The 20,596-nt window shown below is 37.6% G+C and overlaps 1 protein-coding gene and 1 long non-coding RNA gene across 6 annotated transcripts in view; one reads left to right on the top strand and one right to left on the bottom strand.

Moving 5' to 3' along the window:
• Positions 1-20,596, top strand: part of DAAM2 (dishevelled associated activator of morphogenesis 2) — a 216,832-nt gene that overhangs the window by 79,632 nt on the left and 116,604 nt on the right. For all 5 annotated transcript variants that reach the window (XM_087935119.1, XM_026695597.2, XM_087935099.1 and 2 more), the window contains exon 2: positions 17,846-18,051. In XM_087935119.1, the coding sequence (XP_087791245.1) occupies positions 17,878-18,051 (174 nt within the window). In that variant the 5' untranslated portion in view covers positions 17,846-17,877. The remainder of the gene's footprint in view (positions 1-17,845; positions 18,052-20,596) is intronic.
• LOC148127628 (uncharacterized) lies at positions 850-6,966 on the bottom strand. Its single transcript, XR_015740977.1, has 4 exons — positions 6,851-6,966; positions 6,609-6,651; positions 1,889-1,974; positions 850-1,231 (listed from the first exon to the last, which is right to left on the bottom strand). It is a non-coding gene; the product is annotated as an uncharacterized LOC148127628 (long non-coding RNA).

The following is a 20,596-nucleotide window of genomic DNA, read 5'->3' as shown; positions in this document are numbered from 1 at the left end:
ATAGATAGATAGATAGATAGATAGATAGATAGATAAGTCTGCCTGCCTGCCTGCTATAGTATCCTTATCTTTATTCTATCTGGCATTCCGTTTTCCATAGATGCCTAATTTTAAAGAACAAATTATACTAAACAAAAATCCTAAAAAGGTGCCATTGATGACCTTGTTAATTAATTATGTGGCAAAACATGCTCTCTAAACCAAACCCCTGGCACATAAACCTATGGGCTTTAAAAAAGATGCAACTAGAAGTGGATTTGTCCGCTTACAGTTTACCATTTCAATAGTTTTAGTAGCAAAACAACAATGCAGTAAGTTTTTCTGTGATCAGATATCATTCATTCTGTCGAATTATACAGTCTGGAACCAAAGGTTTCTATCATTGCCCATTAGAGGAATTATTGAAGGAGTTGGCTATGTTTGGCTGAGAGGTGATATGAAGATATGCATTATAGATCAAATTGTGTTTTATTTTATTACCCCAGAAGAAATGCTCTTAACCAGTGGTTCTCAGCCTGTGCTCTGAGGATCTCAGAGGGGCTGCAATGTCGTCACAGAGAGTCTGTGAAGGTTTGAAAAAATGTTATGATTTAAATCTTGAGTTAAGTCTTGGGGATCCATGAACATAGTCAGGGGCCACAAAAGTTATTTAAAGGGTGGTGAAGAAAAGGTTGAGAACCACTGCTCTAAATCATTGGTTTTAACACATAGAGATTCATGATCACTTTACAGCTAAATGTTGGAACAGGAAGATAACCTAATCTGACTCAATTTAATTGCTCCACCTCAAGCAGTGAAATTAAAAAAGAGAAGTAAAATTCTTTTTGCAAAGTTTTGTCAAGTGGCCATTAGTTTATTATTGTAGGAAGAAACAGAGGGCAGTTTATCCACCTGGAAAATACCATGCTGTTGCTTCTTGAAGAGCATAATTTGATGGTTGGAACTCCATCTACTTTCAACAGAGCTTCCTGAGGTGATGAGTTGTTGAATGTTGGAACAGTTTGTCTCATGCATTGTGAATGTTCTTTTGTGAGAAGTTTCTAAGTGGCAATTTGGCCACCTAATGCTGCAGCAGTGGCTATTTGGAACTGGCAGGATTGGACACAATGGTTTTTGAGATCTTCGAATGATTCTGAACCATTGTTTGAATCATATTCTGTTTTTAAATCATCCGGTGTTCTACATCTTTGTCACATTCCCCCATTTGCTGTCTCATTCAGCTGCTGCTGACCTTTTAGAAGCAATAAGTAGATTTACTAGGCTGGACATCTGCTGACATAGCTGCTGAACTGATGCAGTTATTAAATCATGTAGTAAGCTTATCTGATGCCTCTTCTAATATTTATCAGCTGCAAAACTATTGGAGCAAAGCCCAACAATAGGTCATTACCATTCTTCAGTCTCTGGCCAGCTCTTTCTGATGGGGCCTCCCTTCCAATGCAACAAAACCCCAGAGTTACATTTTGCCCCTATTATTACAATTAGGCTGTGAGTATTTTTAGAATTTTCACAGGAAACTTCTGAGCATTTAGAAATCAAATGTGACATTTTGTTTTCTCCACAGAATTTATTTGTGCTACTTCTACCCTGACCACTTAATAAACTCACACAATAGAGCTGATGTGACATAGCAATATTTAAAAAGCCATTTAAATAAACCACAGATAAAATCGTTGTTTTAAAAACTATGATTAAAAAAATCAGCCCTGTACCCCGGACATTTCAAGCTGCCTAAGTTATTGGACGTTTAATAACACTTATTTTCCATAGAGCAGGAAAAGTGATTGTCTTAAGTATCCACATACTTTCCTATGCTGCTCATTTGTCCTTCTGACTTTGGGAAGTAAAGTGTATCCTGGATTAGTTGAGGTTTTGAGAGTTGGCTCACCTTTGTTTCCTTGTTTATCCATCATACGTTTTGTATATTCCTTTGTTGCTATGTCTTGAGGGAAGTCTTTGGTTGTTGTCTTTTCACTAATGATTGCAAAAAGAAAGGCAAACTTAACACTGTGTTTGGGTCTATGACATGCTGAACTAAGAATGAGTATGACAGACAAGAGAACTCATAGGTTTTTCAATCTTAGCAACTTGAAGATTTCTGGACTTCAACTCTCAGATTTCAAGTTGCAAAGGCTATGTAGGTGTTTTTGATAGAAACTTCTCAGTTGAGTACTGAGTCCTGAAATATCAAAAGTTACCATTCCTGCAAATCAAACTTAGCTCCAAGAATCTTCTTCAACATGCCATATAATTTTCTTGACAACAATGTGGAAATGAGTTACAATGTGGGAATGAGTGTCAATTTTCTTGGCAACAATGTGGAAATGAGTTACTACTGAGTTTTTATTCTTCCAGTATGTTTTTTTCCTGCCTGCCATACAGCTTTGTAATTTCCTGGTGGTTTTCCATTCAAATACTAACCAGGTTTAGCCTTGCTGAACTATGTCAGATCAGCCAGGATTGTCTAGGTGCTGCCACCTATTATGACTTATGTATCCTCTAAATATAAAACAACTTTCTTAAGAGAAGACTAACTAGGGGCTTCCATCTAGCTTGGGTCATGTTTATGTAGCTATCATTAATTATGTCTGTGCAGCATGCTCCATGTGGGACTGCCCTTGAAGACTCTTTAGAAAGTGTAGTTAGTTCAGACCCAGCAATGTGGGTAGTTCGGGACATTTCTTGTTAAGGCCCTGTGAAACCTCTACTCTATGAACAGCACCTGCTTTGCAGTGTAATTTATACTGCTGATTGCCAGCTATAAATCTTTACATGGCATTAGATTGGTTTATTTGTCAGCCCACCTAGACCCAAGGGATCCTGCCTATCCTTTTTGGAGTATGTGGGATTAAAACAATGTCATCTTGTGGGACGCAAAAGTCATGCCTCAGACAGTCATCTCTGCCCTTTGGAATGACCTTTTCCCCAACATATGGTTGAGCCCAACCCTTGAGACCTATACAAAGTTGATTAACACGTGACTCTTTCCTCAGGCCTTTGGTTCAGGACAAGTAGTGTTCCTAATTTGAGTAGTGTTCCCAATTTGCTCTTTTATTGTTTTGTAGGTTCTAATGAGATACACTGGTGTCTGGAGGTTTTGACACTGGTGCCTGGAAATTTTGACCAGAGGTGTAAAGATGTTAATCATGTTCTTATCTGCGCTATCATTTAAGTTTGCAAGACATATAGAAGAAAATATAACAGTGCATTGCATATAGACAATTGTAACGGGGTATTGGGATTATTCCTGCATGTTTTTTGTGTGTGTGTGAGAGGAGGGGGAAATAAATCTCACAAAAAGGAGCAGCTTTTATTTCTAGATACATATTAAGGCTCACATGACTTACTGCCTGCCATTTAATTTGCCCAGAAAACAGCACTTTTTGATCTGAATGTTATTTAAATATATATACGCAGCCCTTATCAGATAGAACTTCTGCCAGCTAGCAATTATTCATCAAGACGTTTTAGGTTAAAGGTTCAACACTGATGCTAAATTGCTGCCTCAGAATCCAGATCTGCTTGCGTAGTACTGAGGTTGCAGAGTCATTAAACCCACATTTAATGGCTGCAAAAGGCAGAATGAAAAGGAAAACAGTGCATTGAAATATTGTGCTTGACCTTTCTATAACATTTTGATTTCCAGTGGGAATGCAAAGTTGATTCCACATTGGGAATCCCAGAAATTCCCAAGTACCCTAGCTATTAAGTTTATTGTGTTAAGTGAGACGTTTGCATTGATGTTTTTTTTTTCTCTTAAGAGCATACCTTTGGACTTCTCTCAGCACTAAGCTCTGAAATGCTGAAGAAGTAATTGTGATCCTGTTCATAGCTTGTCACATAAAGGTCAACTAACAGCAATCAACCCATGACATAGAAATTGCTGTAGAAATAGCTAACCCACTTAATATTATCTCTTTGTAGGAGGAGGTGGGTAAAAATGCAGTTACTTTCCATCCATAATCTGGACATCAATGTTCTTGGAAGATAAACCAAGCAGACTCCATCCTTTATCTTAGCAGCAAGTAGGACCTACTACTAATATTATCTAGTCTTGGAAGCTAAATGGGATAGGACAGGTTAGGATATGAGTAGGAGACCATCAGGATTGTACACTACATTAGTAAGTTAGAAAACATCTTGGAAGAAGCCAGTAGCAAACCACCTCCATACTTTAGCCAAGAAAGGAGCATGTTTATGTTCTCACCAGGAGTCAAGCTTTGCTCAGATAAACTTTTAACTACTAATAAAGGAGTATATTTGTAGCTCAGGGTTGAAATGAGGGGTGTTTGGTGTTCTCTGAGCTTGCTTGTTTTCTTGCAGATGTTTCATTATCCAAAGTAGGTAACCTCTGTAAGAAAACAAGCAAGCTCAGAGAACCTTTTAACTATTTTTGGTTAGTAATGATTGATACACCAGGGACTAGAACTGGAATCTTTTGGTTTTTGATTGTGTGCTACAGTCCCTGTAGCAGGACTAAAACAAGAGTAGTCTTCTTATCTCTACATATATTATTTTCATCTGATCTTCCTCTTTTAAAATATGTAAAGGGCAAACCAAACTTTGTGGTGTCTTGGTGTCTTCCTGTTGGAAGAAATATTCATCTGGTTCAGTTCCAAATAGGGAGAAAGACACTGGAAACATGGAGGCTGCTTGGAAATGGTTTATAGATGAACAAGACCACGTGGGTTTGAGGTTCTGAGCAGCTGATGACATGGAGTGGAGAGTGAGGGTTATTTATATCCTCTCTGTATTTGAACTTCAGCTTCCTGTTCCTGTAGCAAGAGCATGCATTCTATTGGTTGCTGTCAAGGTCATAGCTAATTTTGAAGGTTATCTGAATGAAGCTTGGTTGAAGCTTGCTGATGCAGTGAAGGGGCTTGTTGGCAATTGTGGCTAAATGGCTTTGCCCTGAAGGATAATCCCATTATCCTGGAGCTGAAGGTCTTTTGTTTTGTAGATAGGCTTTCTTAATGGGCACCAAATATCTGCTGGGAGCAGGGAGCTGAAGCTCTGTGTTTCTGTCTCCCTTAAGATTTCCATTTCTCTTTTAGGGGAAATATAATATTCTGCCTTTTAAAATGTTTCTCAAAATATTTCATTCTTCTAGGAGGGGTGGGTGCTAACTTTCTACATTGCCTTAATTTCCCAAGCCCTTATAAATGTCTTTCCATGTGTAAAAATCATAGCACTCCTTGCCTTTTTTTTCTTACGTTCTTCTTATATAAGCCCTGCAGAAAGAGCAATATCCATATGCAATTGGTGTCTACTATTCAGATTAATGGATCTGTAAACCTGTCCCTTCCAAAGCATGAAATTACTCATATCTAGGAATAATGTAGATTGACTTTACATTTACGCTGCTCATCTATGCCTGTTACAACTATGTTATTGAGGTATGCAGTTATACTGAGTTTTATCTAGGTATTGTATACACCTAGCATACATTTTTAAAAAGAGATTCTTCTAGCATAATGGAGTAAATTAGAAAACAAGAATCTTTCATTTAGTTTGAAGTTAATAGGTAGAAGAGCACAATAAAATCAATGCTATTTTGTACCCAATTCCATTTTTAAAGTAATTTTAGATAAGATATTCCTCCTCTCCTTCAGTACAAGTATGTTTCTCATGCATCTGTAAATGTAATGCTTACTCTGTGAAAGTTTGAGCAAAAATAAAACTGTGCTGTGATAAATCTGTTAATCTTTACTATTCTCCTCGTCCAAGGAAAAAGTAAAGGTTTCCCTGCCCAATCATGTCCGACTCTAGAGGGTGGTGTTCATCTCTGTTTCTTGGCAGAGGGAGCCAACATTGCCCAAAGACAATTTCTGTGGTCATATGGCCACATTGCACAAAGCTCAGGTCTTGAATCTGGGTTGTCAGCTCTCTAGTTGACAATCTCAGCTTCTTTAATTGCTGAGCCATCATGTCCCCTTCACCCAAGAATAATAATATTTAACAAGCTAACTCTTTAAGTATGATTTTAATATTGCAGATGGGTTAAGGCTTTGACCCTAAATGGGTTCTGTAAGTCTTTTTTGACAGGTTTCTCACAATTTATCAGATGCTGTTTCTAAGTAAGTTTCCAACTTTGAAATTTCAAGTTTTCATGAAATTTGGCAACAATTAAATAACCACAATATTGACTAGATGCATGGGTGACATTAGATGCTCATGAACTCCACAAATTTTCTCATGTTTCTCTGGGAATAAATTCCATTCAATTTAGTGAATCAGCTTCTGAGAATAGACACAAAGAGTAGCACGCCTCTTTTACAAACAAAACCATTTCCTAAGCAGCTCTCTGATGTCTTAAAAGTACATTTTTGGATGCTTCTTTTTGAACAGGAGGCAACAAAGAAGAAGATATTAAAATATTTTGTATTTCTGAACTAGGGAATCATTATATAGGCTTTATTTTAAAACAAAGATCAGGAGTGCTGGAGAGTAGCTAAACTGGCCCAAACTTCAAGCAGACTTTTTAATCCATTATTTGCACAAAGGGATCTGGCATTTAGAAGATGTAGTGTATTGAGAGCCCCACCCCAATTTCCATGCCAGTGTGGCTCTCAGAGAGAGAAAAACCTTAGATGCAAATGTCTACTTACATTGGTCAATCCTGTTCTCATTGTGTTCTTCGCCTCTGGTCTTCTGTGGGAAGGAAATTGCACATGTTTGACAGCAGACAACAAGATGTTATACATACACCCATGCACTCTCTAATTAGGCTGGCAAACCTGGGGACAATAGGTCATTTGCATAATTGCCACTATGGGAACTAATTATTTGTAAGAATGATTAACCCAGGACTTTTCCCCCTTTTAATTATGTCTTAATTCTTGGAGAGTACCTAGCTAAACCCCTGCAGTTTTCTTGGCAAGTGTTGTCTCCTTCCCAGGGTTGAGAGAGAGGGACTGACCCAAGGTCATCCAACTTCATGCCTAAGATGAGACTAGAGCTCATAGCTTCCTGCTTTCTCATGTGATACTTTAACCACTGCATCAATTTGGCTCTCCTAAATCAGGACTATTTTTTTTTTAAAAAAACCTGACATCCATTTGATTGGAAGAGATGAGGAAGTAAAACAAATGTCAGTCACTTTTAGCAGAGCTACAGAGTAAATTAATATGGAGCTACTTTTTCTGATCAAGCTTGCTGTGGAAGGGGAGATACAACTACATTAAATTGGTTGTGTTTGGTCACCAGTCCAAGTGACTTTGAAATGAACATGTACACCCTGTCAGAGGAAGAGGACATTGCTATAATTAAGGTTTCTGGCAGAAATCCAAACTCTACTGCCTGACCTGGACCAGCCTATTGACTTAGCTGGATGGGAAATAACAGGCTGAGGAAGGGTGGAAATGAGACATCAAGGCGTTATAAGGAATTGCTACATGTTTGTAAAAAATATACAAAAAAAATCACAAAGCCAAGAACAGTTCAGAAGAAGCCTTGGGTATAAGGTAAACACAGTTTTCAATAGGGAATTCCTGATGGTTATCTTGGTACACAATTTCCTAGCAATATAAAATATGACAGCTCTGCTTTGTTTGTTTGTTCCTGAATAAACCCCTCCCTCTTGAACAATGTTTACTATCCTGACAGGAAATTTTAAATAGGATATTTTTTGTCAATAATAATTTTCACAAATGACATACTTCAATATTTTTTTTTCATCATGGTGAACAATATAGAATATCCTCCACTCACCCCCAATTAAAGCAGTACTTTAGTCTCTTGCCCTCTTATTTAGAAATGTGTGCAGGCATTCCTAGAATTGCTATCCTGATATTATTTTGCCATAATATATTCTTGAAAAAATGCATGATTTGCAAAAGGATCATGAAAGAAGGCTGTCAGGAAGGCTGTCCAAAGTAAGCTATGTGTATTAAAGGTATGCAAAAGATTTTAAGGTCTGAATGCCCCATTTCAAAGCTGGGCCACTTTAGGCAGTTGTGGAGTATCCTGTTTCAAGAGGACATCCTGATGTTGAAATATTCATTTAAATTCATATTCATTTTATTCTTGCAACAACCCTGTACTTAAATGGAAGAGTAATGAAGGAAGCTTTGAGTCCTGAGAAAATAGGTTAACCATCATGCCACTTTTAATGCACATATTAGTCCATATTTAGTCCAAACACTTGAATGATTTTTTTTCCACATTAAAATAAGCTCCTTCACTCGTCAAACATTCTGGTTTTTTTTTACAGTGGCCAACAGGAAGACATGAGGGAATCAACTGTCCGCTGTCACTGTTGTATAATCATTTTTAATTCCATGTAGATTTCCTCTGAAGTTAATTTTAGCGCCAGAGGAACAGCAATAAAATCCATATAAATCAAATCAGCAATATAATACACAAATACATTAACAAGTGTAGTCATCTAAAAGCAGCAAAAGCTAGACCTGGCTTTGCTAGAGGTTTAGCAGTGCCACAGAGATAAAATGCAACATGGCATAGAAATATAAGGATTAAAATTCTGAATGATTAAGAACGTTGTTGTCTGTCATCCAGACATTAAAGAGACTCCCCAATAGAAAGTCTGCTGGTAAGTAATTACCTGCCTTATCTTAACAGGCAAGATTTCTCAGAGCAGGACCTCTGAGAATTTTTAGGATTGTAGAGGAAGGAAGAAATATTTAAGCTAGCATGGCTGCAAGTCATAAGGGCTTGGATCTGTCCCATAAATTACTATAATTTGGAGCTAGTGAATGAGATATAATGACTGTAATTATGGAGAGGTTTTTCCAACATGATTATGATGATGTGAGCTGATGGCCATTGCCACTTCTTGTCTAGAGTATCAATACCACTTGATTCCTTGTATTTTGCTTAAGAGATGGGGCGCTAAAAATGTTCTGAGCAAGAGTTGGATGAGCCAAAGTTGCTATATTAATTGACAAAAGTCTGTATAAGTCTGTATAAATGCTGCTATCAAACAAAGCAAAATTGGACTTGTGTCCTATTTCGATTTTTCCTTAATGAGATAAGGGACAATTCTCATGAAATGAATGTGTAATGTAGATTGTTGAAAAAGAAAAAAAGGACGTTCTTTCACTAGCTTTGTAAAGCTAACATCCTGATTTTTGAAATAATTCTTTTTCTGAACCTCACCTACCTTCTCTCTTGCTTACAAATATACTCTTTTTCTTTCAGTGGGTTTACCTAATTTTAAAATTCACTGTTTTGTTGAATGTGGGCTTTATGAGCAATAATGATATATTTGAATGAATATCTCAAGGAATACAGCATTAGAGGTGTGACAGTAGCTTGCAGAAACAGCGGAGAAAGACTATGAAACAGTCTTTTGCTGGAATGAATATCTGAGTAGATTCAGGCTAAGGAATAGTACAATCAGGCTACCATATTTCTTCCTACAAAGTACAAGCCTTTGTAAAAATAATAATAATGTGCTCATTGTTTCTTGAACACCTTAATTTCATCAAGTTTTAGGATCCCCAGCTAATGATCCCCTCTGTCTCTCACATGCATACATATACACTTAGCGATTTGCCTGTAACTTTGAAAATTATAGGAGGTTTTAGAAGTATGAATTATGATTGCTGCAAACTACACAGACTGTGCTTGCAAATTTTCAGTAGTGTTTGTCACACTGTGATTTCATCAGTGGTCTCTGTTTTTATAAACTCCAGACACAATTATATGCTTAGGCTCAGGAGGTTAGAATTTTCCCTGTGTAGAGAATGCTGCTTACAAATGTGGTGGCGGGGCTGGATGCTGGAAATTTTTACAGCTTCTAAATATAGACTGTATAATGGAGAAGAATACATTAAACCTTTTATTGCATTGCTGTTGGATAATTGCAATGCTGGTGGGTCATCTGTAGATTTTCTCCAACACCTGGTCAGGAAAGTATTGCAATAGAACTAACTAGCTGCAAGAAACTCATTTATCAGGGTTTCCCATGGCCATCCTTTTACCTTTGATTTAAACATGGAAATGAGTGTAAGGCTTTATAAATGTAGCTGTTTAGGATAACAGGCACCTATCACTAATTTGCCTGCTAGAAATGACCCTTTGTTCTTTAAAAGCAGGTTGCTAAGGCCTTATTACTAAACAGCAAGGAGGCTGATTGGACAGCTGTAAGTTTATTCCTCATGACAGTGATTTCACATGATAGAAATTGGAGTTTTGAAATTGTTAGCTAGGAAATTTCTCAACTCATTCTGTGTAACTCTGTAAGAATGAGTTGAGAAATCCTAGCTGACAATTGTGAACACATCCAGGTGGCCAAGTATCAAGCAATTCACCATATCTGAATAGTTTTATGTACTGTGGTATCTGTTTGATTAGTAAGCTGCTACCTGCCCAATGAGGAGGAATTGTTCATCTGTTCAGCAGATCTGAAGGTTGTTTTAATGCAAAATAGGGAAATCAATTTTAGGCTGGATCAACAGAAGGCTAATTATACATTATTGAAAAGAAATTTTCCATTTTATTCTGCTTTGGTCAAAGCCAGCTCCAATTCTGTGTCATCTTTGGCTACCCTCTTTTATAAGGACTCAGAAAGATTGGAACAATTCAGAAAAAACAGCAAAGGATGATCAGGAATTAAAAACTAAGTGCTATGAAGCAAATGAAGGAGCTGTAAAGGTTTAGCTTTGAGGAAAAGTTACAGAGGGAATACAATAAAAAACCTATGAAAAGATATCACACAGAAGAATATCAAAACTTTTATTTTCAGTATAGGACATGATTTAATGAATTGAATTGACAGGAGGTTAGATATTAGTTAAAAGTGGTCAAAAGTTCAACCAATTGTCTAGAGAGATTATATTTTTGCCCTTCAAAAATATATATATCCAAGTAGAAGGTGGATAATCATCTTGTCAGAGATGATTTAATTTGCATGCGTCCATTGAGCAGGAAATTGAATTTGGTGGCTCTCAACTCTATAATCCTTTTTTTTGGACTATGAATATTTCTGATGAATAATACCATTTATATAGTTTGTTCACCTGAGGTACTGACCATGGTGCTGCTTTTGGACACTTAGTTAATTATAATAACGCAGAAATATAGAAGGAGAGCATATAGCAGGCGTGTCCAAACTTAGCAAGTTTAAGACTTGTGGACTTCAATTCTTATAATACCATAACCAGCCATGCTAAGAGTAGAAATCCACAAGTTTTGTAGTTGCCATGGCTGGACACCCTTGGCATATAAGCTGAAAAGCCCAATCTTCTGCTTCATGCAGTAATCCAAAGTAAAGCAAAGCTGCTTGTAATATGCTAATGCGTGGAATTAAGCAAAATGAAATAAAATTAATAAAGAGGTAAGTATTACTAATGGATGAAAAAACACTTCAGTTTTATATCAGATTAGTGCATTGTGGCAGAGCAGCCTTGTCCAATGTGGTGCTCTCATAAATGTTTAAAGAGCTTTCTTAATTGCTTAATTCTCAGCTGTAGCAAATGGTTTTGCTGATGGGGAATGTTGGGACTTGTGGTCTTGACTTAGTTAAACAACATAAGTTTGGGAAAGATTAGGCATATTCACTACTGTTTGTGTCACAATATTTAAAAAAAACCTTCGAAAGTTCTTGGAAGCGAGATCTTGATCTGTTTTCCCCAAAGCCTGGAAATGTGCACAGCCATTGCTTGCTGTTCATTCTGATTTACACTAACTGGTTCTGTGGGTGTGGCCTAATTTGTGGGTGTGGCTTGGTGGTCATGTGATTGGCTGGGCATGGCTTCTATGTAAATATTATAAATATTTATATAAATACTGAATTTTTTTTATAAAAAAAGAGCAACTTTTATCCAAAATCAGGCAAAGCAAGCAGGCAGATTGAGTTGCTCACTGAATCATTCAGTGATCTATCTATCTGCCATCGGCTAGCTCATTCTCTCAAATTTACTTGCCATGAGTCTGCACTGAATTTGCTTGCAAGCAAACCTTCAGTCCTAAGGGAGGTTCAGCTGTGTTTAGCTAGAAAGCAAGAAATCCAACCATTTCCTGCTTCCTAGCTAATCTTAATCTCCCGCCAGAGCAGAACAGATGGTGGTTGGAAAAAGGAAAAATAGCAACTTAGCAGACAAATGCTGGGTAAGGGGGGAGTGGACAGGGAGTATTCCTGCGGGCAATGTGGGCGGCACAGCCTTGTGTTTCTGCACAGCCTGGATTAATTGCTTTGGGGGGTGCTCTGGGGATGATATTTCTCTGCGGCCCACCAAAATTTTCTCACGGCCCACCAGTGGGCCACAGCCCACCAGTTGGCGACCGTTGTTCTAGTTGAACCCCCTGCTCCAGCAGGAAACTATATCTTTTCAGACAAATGGTTTGTCCAATCTCTTCCTAAAAACTTCCAGTGTTGGAGCATTTACAACTTCTGGAGGCAAGTTGTTCCACTGGTTAATTGTTCTAACTGGTAAGAAAATTCTCCTTAGTTCTAGGTTCTGATCAGTTTCTATCCATTGTTTCCTGTCCTTCTTTCAGGTGCTTTGGAAAATAGGTTGACCCCCTCTTTTTTGTGGCAGCCCCTTAGATATTGGAACACTGCTATTATGTTTTCCTCTTTGACTGTATGATTTATGCTTTTACATAGTAATAACAAAGATGATAATTTGCTTCTGTGGGGCTGTTTCACAAGAATGGGGCTTAAAAGTTACTGGTAATTCTGGGGATCCCAACTGTTCCTTTGGGAAAAAAGAAAGTTAAATTCTTAGATTCTTAGAATTTAGACCCTTTTCTTTATTTCTCTTAAACCGGTCAGAAAGTTTGCACTAATGTGGAAAGGAAACATAAAATAGATTAAGAAGAAACATCAGGAACCAAACGATTGTTTGATAGTCTTGGTTTTTTTGTTTTTGTTTTTGTTTTTAAGAAGTGGCATTTTTGGACTTTGCTGAATACAACTTATTCAGTGTTGTAACTTAGTTCTACAGCTACCATTGGAAAAGGTAATGTGCTTGGTCTTCACAAGGGCTCAAGGCAGCCTTGTTCAGGCAAATAAACAACACTGTGTTTCAGGGCTGATTAAAGTGACTCAGTTACAGCAGCCTGCTGGAGACCCCTCAGCTGTTGATGAGTGGTTGACTGAGTTGACTGAGTGGTTCTGTTCACCTGCCTCCTTGTTCCCTTCTGCTCCAAGGAGCCAGTATTTTGAAAGACAGCTTTAATTATTGACACTCAAAATGTAGTTTATTCTGCAGATTAAATGAAAAGGATGAAATGCTTGGAGGGTGTGTGTGTGTAGGATAACACAAACAAACTCCGAGCTGTTGGACAACTAGTCCCTTAAAAGGACAAAATATGCAGGGTCATGCGGACTGCACAGATCCTTCCTTTCAAACTCCTGGCAGGAGACTTCCTGTTTGGATGTAGGACTCACAGTCCATGCAGTGTGCTAAGATCTAAGCATTTTCCCCTCTTTTTCTCTCCTTGGCTTTCTGTAGGCAATTCAGACTTCTCATTCAAGAAACCTTTCAAGCACAGAGTTGCTCTCAGAATATAAATGGGAAGAGATATATTATATGGCTATGCTGTCATCCAGCCTGCAAGTATCAGCCCTTAGGCTTATGTAAAGCCATAAATCTACTCAGAATTGTGGCAGGATGTTGATTATCTGGCTAGTTGACACAACAATTTGTAGGTTAAGCGACATCTTGCTGCTAACTAAGTGTGATAGATTATGATTAACTAGGCATTAATTAACACAAGGCTAATTCCTTGTGTTCTCTTGTCAAGGGCAAATTCAGGGCAAGGAGGAAAGCATTCCTAAAGCACCCCCAAATTCTAAGGAACTATCATTCTTAGCATTTGCTACCTTGGTTGCATTATTGGAGACTGGCCAATTAAGTCATCCCACTGTTTTTCAATGAAATTCCACAAGGCTCTTGTCTCTAGGGTTTAAGGGTTAGGAATTAAGAGGGGTGCACCATTCTGAAGGTTGCTTCTGGATTAGGAAAGACCCTACCTTTCTCCGCATACTTCGTATTCCTCTTTTTCCATCTTTGACAGTAATTATTACTGTTGTTATTTTTTGCTTTATTATTTTAATGCGCAGTAGTTTTAATGTTTGCAAGCCACCTAGAGTCGTCCAGTCACCCAAGTCACCTGGATAAGATGGGCAGCATCTAAATTTAATAAACAAACAAACAAAATTAATAAGTAAGTTGCAATTGACATTGGTTGGCTTACAGTTAATTTATTTGACTCATTAGTGAATTACAGAAGAAGACAAGAAGGTTTGACCTACATACCTGTGGCTCTTATTTTATGCATGGAACACAATGCCAGCTACTATTTAGAGTAAACCAATTAATTGTGTCTGTCTATATTGTACCAAAATTAAATCCTGGTAAACCACTGAAATACCAGTGATTTTCATTGACAAATAATCTCTGTGTCTTGCTATTCAGCTTGACAGCTGGGGCCCAGCATTAAGCTGTTAGCTTTTAAATCTATATAACATTGCTGATTTTTAAACATGTCCACCAGCTTGTTTCAACTGTTCCTAGTTAAGATTCTCTATAGCATAGGGATGCATGCCATGCAAAACAAAATATTTTTGAGTTTAATTGAAATCAGAAGCTCATGTTTCCATGAACTTTTGAAACTACGACTGAGGAGGTATATAATGGAATAAACCAATACTTATTGTTGCTAGGATTTTACTCATTGGTCATCACTCAAAAAATCCTCAGTAGTTTTATTTTTCCTATCCTAGGTCTTTTGCAGGACATGGTAGCCTTATAAATATGATTAATTTTGTTTTCTGGCCCATTCACAGTTTTACTTTTTGGGCTTAAGTTTAAGTAGTTTATTTAATAAGGCTTAAAGTATGGGTGTCAAACTTGATCATGATGTTTTTTGCCTTTGTGGAACTGGGGTTGGCCTGGCCTGTGTAACACACCCAGCCCATGGGCCGCCAGTTTGATACCCCTGGTTTAAAGAATGCCCACCTCCAAATAACTCTGGGCAGCTTACATGAAAAAAATAGTAAGAACAGCAAAAAAGAAACAGATCATAAGTGTACAGAAGGGAAACTCTGTATAATAATTAAACATCCTAAAGGGCCCAACTACCACTCTGCTCCAGGATTCTGGGAGAATAGAAGAATCAGTAAATAGACAGTCCCACAGTTAGCTAGGCTCTATGCTGTGAAGGTCTGAATAAGTGATAATCAGCATCTTCAATGGCATGCAGAAGCCAACTAGTAGCCAGCGCAGCTAATGGAAGTGCAACATCACATGGATAGAATGTGTCACGAGCATCACTGCCTAGCCACCAACCTGGAATAGCTGTCTCTTTTGAGTGGTTTTTAATGGCAGCCCCATATGGAGTACATAGAATAGAATAGAATAGAATAGAATAGAATAGAATAGAATAGAATAGAATAGAATAGAATTCTTTATTGGCCAAGTGTGACTGGACACACAAGGAATTTGTCTTGGTATAAATACTCTCAGTATACATAAAGAAAAGATACATTCATTAAGAATTAATGAACGTACAACACTTAATCATAATGTACAACACTTAATGATAATACATTGCAGTAGATTTATTTCTGAGCGACTATATCATGAGCAGTTTCCCAATGAAGGAACATATATAACCGGTGCACTAGATGAATCTGTGTAAAGGCCCTCTTGGCCACAATTGTTTTTTGCTCTTAAGAAGGAGTTATAAATCCAAGACAACCCCCTGACTGTAGAACACTCTTGAATGCAATCCCATTCAAGACAATTTTTGGAAAATCCCTAGAACTGGGAGTTCCAAATATCTACATCCACTCACTCTTGTCAGGAATGAGCCTGAGTCTGTTCCTCACCATGCAGGTTCACACAGTCTCTAGACAGTGGGACAAAACCCTAATAGTATTTTTGGGTTGGAAGATGTACAGTGAATATTGCCAGCATACCGATTATAACTCACTTCAAACCAGCAGTTTTATATAGTTGTTAAGCAAAATAGAGTCCTGAGTTTGAGACAGGCCATAAATGAGGGGCCAACAGACTTAGTCTCTTCCCGCATCAACAGCAACTTCCCCCATCAACAGAGATCAAAGTACAAAGGAAGGAGGAGAACCTTCTGCATTGTACCTTTACCGTAAATCCCCTCTACCAGTTTAGGAAGGATGCACCATCTCCATCAGGCTCTGTCAGAGGTCACTGACAAGTATGACCAGAGCTATCTCTATACTGTAGCCTGTCATAAAATGGATCCAGATAATCCATTTCTTTCAGGATCATTTAGAGGCTGCTGCCTAACCACCTTCCCATAAAGGGAAAGCTGGAGACCAGGTGGTATTTTGTCCAGAATTGTTAGTTCATCTGTGGCTTTTTGAGGAGTACACTATTGCTTCTTTAAGGTCAAAGAAATATTTATTTTTATTTTATTTATTATTATTTATTTGATTTGTCAATCGCTTACAAGGTAATAGGTAAAAGTATAAACATGAGTAAGAATACAGGAAGTAGGTATGAATAAATGGGTACAAAAGGACAGGGATGGTAGGCGCTATTGTGCACTTATGCACGCCCCTTACAGACCTCTTAGGAATGGGGTGAGGTCAATAGTGGATAGTTTGAGGTTAAAGGAGTGGGGGTTACAGGATGTAACAACAGAGTCAGGTAGTGCATTCCAGGCACTGACCACTCTGTTGCTGAAGTCGTACTTTCTTCAATCAAGTTTGGAGTGGTTTACATTAAATACTCCCTCTTTTAAAGAAGCTGATGGGACCACATCGATCTAACCATAGTTCATCTGCTAGACATCTTTAACAACCCAGGAGAAATCTGAGTCTAATAGGCAGATTACCAAACTTGCAGTCTGAATGACCTTACCTACTTCATGAAGTGTCATAAACATAAGCTTGATCCAAGTAACCCCATAAGACTATGTTCCAGGAATGGGAAACCTGATCTGTCGAGTTGGGAGTCCAAAACTAAGTAGATCAAAGCAACGTTTTGTCAAATAATGAAAATATTCTTCATATTGGTCCTGTAGATATTCCTGTGTCACATGCCCAACAAAAAAAAAAAAGTCAGGTTATATAGGGACACCAGACAGCCATTAGTAGATGCAATCAAGGGTTGTGAAATAATATTTTTCCACTTTTATCACCATAACATAATCCCAGATATGGTGGCTTTTTGTGTTTGATCGGCTTTGTCTTCTTCCAAAGATGTTCCAGGCATCTCTTCTGCAGTATATTATATTACTTCTGGATACTTCTTGGCTGGATCATATATTTTTTTCTAACTTGTATCCAGTTCTGGCACATATATTATATAGTTATGCTTCTGTCCCAAATAAATAAAACTGTTCTGGGTTAAACAAACAAAGAAACAAAACCAGAATTGATTCACAGGGCTAAAATCTGCTTAGTTTACTGCCTTATATTTTGCACTAAGATAACCCAGATAAAGTCTTGAAAGACAGTGGTTGTTAGTCATTTTGTAATTTAACATTGCCTGCACCTCTTTCATTTCCATTTTTTCTAAAGAATGCTTAGATACTGTAGTTTTTTGGTTTTTTTTAAATATTTATTTATTTATTTTTGTCAATTGCTTACAAGATAATAGGTATAAGTAAAAACATAGTTATGAATACATGGATACCTATAAGAAAAATAAAAATAAAGAAAGAAACAATAGGACAGGGAAGGTAGGCACGTTGGTGCACTTATGTACTCCACCTACAGACCTCTTAGGAAAAGGGTGAGTTCAATAGTAGATAGTCTAAGGTTAAAGTTTTTGGAGTTTGGGGAAGAAACCACAGAGTCAGGTAGAGCATTCCAGTTATCTCAAAGTATTCAATTCATGGGCCTTCATTTGGAGTCTTTATAATGTTTCTTTTCCTTTCTCTGCAGATCATGACTGTTAGATAGCATCCCATATCACAATGACTATGGCTCCCCGAAAACGGAGTCGTCATGCTTTGGGGTTTCTTTGCTGCTTTGGGCGGAGTGATCTGCCTGAAATCAACCTCAAGGACAACAACCCTCTGCAGTTCTTGGAGTTCTCAGTGCCAATCCCACCAGCCGAAGAACTGAATGCAAGGTTCTCTGAGCTTGTGGTAAGTATATTTAATTTGGGGGGAGGAAATGCCTCAAATTTTATCTTGAGTATCTCTGTGCTGAAACCTCTCCATTTAATATCTCTGAGTTAAAGCTTGAAAGAAATTCCAACTTTCAACATACTCTGGGTATGTCTTGACAGAAGAGGATGGTAATTGAATGGCATTAGAGGTAAAGGTACATACAAGTGTCACAGGCCAAGTCAGCTTTGTAAAGATAGGAATGGCAATCATCCAAACCTAATTTAGTATAACATATCATATGAATCTTCCATTATTAGTCATTCAGATTCACAAAGGCACTAATAATATGGAATTATTTGCTGACCTTTAAATTTGTGGTAAAATAAACATTTTACCCCAAACTTAAAGTGACTGTTTTTAAGGGCAGAAATGACTACTGTATTCTGGACTGAATCTAAATGTGAAAAAAAGGCACAAGGGTTTATGACAGTGGTAGTCTGGAATAGAAACAAGGATTATAAGTTCCAGAATCTGCCTCCTAGGCTTCTGCTTGGAACAGATTGACAGCGGGCAGCTGCATTTGTATTGATTGGTTGTGCTGAGGTTTTAATTGAATCTGAAAATTCAATCAGAAAATGAAGTAGTGTAAATCAGTGACCTGGAAATGTTTGAAAGAGTTGTGTACATTTTTGTTAGCAATTCAACTCTGCAACCCACAGTTGTGCAAGGGCATGTAAGTACTCTCGTTTGATGCCACTGTAACTTTGAATAGTCGCTTAAAATGAGTAGAGTTAAATGAGGATTCCCTGTCAAAGTTTGACCTTTAATATTTGCCATTTGCTTTGTAGAAAATATAATGCAATGCTTTTGCATTTGATTCTATGGATATTTGTACATGCATAGGATCACATTAAGCATCAGAATGTGGGTCAATCCACTGCCTTTCTTTTTTCTTACAAAAAAGCAAGCAATAAAATGCAGTCTTAACAGGACTAGGCTGACTTTCTTGTCATCAGTAAAAATATTAATTATCCTTGAATGCTTTACCTGCTTTTAAGGAAAACACGTTGGCTACTTCTTGGTCATTGGTTGACTTGTTTTCTCTGTCTTCCTTCCCTCTTGAATTTATTGTTTTGATAAATTTGTTTGTCTCCAAATTGTTGGCACCACTTTCAGAAACACCCTTTGATGGACAATGGGTTCATAGTGTGATTAGTTTTCCTTCTGCAGCCCAAGAAGTAAAAAAGCTCCAGACTTTCTTGATTAAATGTTCAAGACGCCAACTTAGAGTTTGATGAATGTTGTTAACATACCTGCTTTATTCAGGATTATTATTATGATAGGGAAAATAGGAAGCAGATCTGGTGCTGGTCTTGCATGGAACTATTTATTTAGCATTATTTGGATAAAATGGGTTTCCTAAATTTGTGTCACTTGCCTGTGTCCTGTATGTAATTTAGAGGCAACAGATCATGTGATGGGAAATTAAACCATTGGAGATCTTTTCTGTATTTTTGTGCAAACATAGTGATGCTTGGTATGAGATGAGTAGCCATAAAAATGGCGGTCTGCAAGGAATAGAAATCCTTCCATTTCCCACCATCCAGTCAGAGCTGAAGAAGGTTCTTGGATGAGAAGCGAAACAGAAAAACAAGATAGTTCAGTTGCCTTTTGAAAATGCACCTTTGGGACAACCATGACTTGGATGACTGAGAATCTCAATGGACTTTTCATTGTTGTGCGTACTGATTTTGTACAATCAGCTGAAAACAAGCATAGAAATAAAGAATTATGGCAATAATCCTTACAATTACTAGGATAAGGATCTGCTCTTGCAAACTGGATCATAAATTCCTCTTCATTAACCAAAATCTGTTGAACCATGTTTTGAGATTCCTTTAGGCCTTGCCTTAAGGTAAGCTCTCAGATGGAAAGGAACTTCTTGAATTAGTGTTGACTTTCTTCTGGCCTTCTTGAAACAATGAAGAAAGGCCTCCCTATATATTAGAGGATGCTGGCAGGTTGTATCCGTACCCCAACAGTTGTGAATCTGGCCCATGGCCATAATTCTAGTGTGTCTTGGCTAGCTCCCCATTTTTCTCTGGCACGAAACACATTATTTCTAGTGAAGTACTTTTGCAGTTGGTGGTCTGTGCAAAATGTGCCAAGCTGGTTGTATGACTGCTGGCAATGTGGGCTTTTCTATGAGCATATGTTTTTCTTTGTGCAGATTTATTGACTGAAGAGGAAATAGCAGAATTTGAAAGATTTGCTCCTCCAACTTCTTTCCCTAAACTTTCAAGGTGTTATAAACTGCCATAATTCTATGGAATATTGATGTGGGTTTTTCCAAGGCCTTCTGGAACATAATATAATAGGTGGCAACATTTTGGTTTATAACATCCTTTGATATTGCAGATTTTGGAAATTAAATGAAACATGAAAGGAAAGTACAAATATTGCAGAGTAGAGTTGCTAGATGAGAATATATTGTCAGCCAGAAGTCAACATAGAAAAGCAAACAAGGGGAACGGGACAATCGCAATAATAAAATATAAAATATAATTATAGACTATGGGAT

Source organism: Pseudonaja textilis, chromosome 1, assembly GCF_049901715.1.
Source record: "Pseudonaja textilis isolate UNSWEBS1 chromosome 1, rPseTex1.2, whole genome shotgun sequence".
NCBI lineage: Eukaryota > Metazoa > Chordata > Lepidosauria > Squamata > Elapidae > Pseudonaja > Pseudonaja textilis.
Note: the sequence above shows the minus strand (reverse complement) of the source record. Positions and strands in the feature narration are given on the sequence as shown.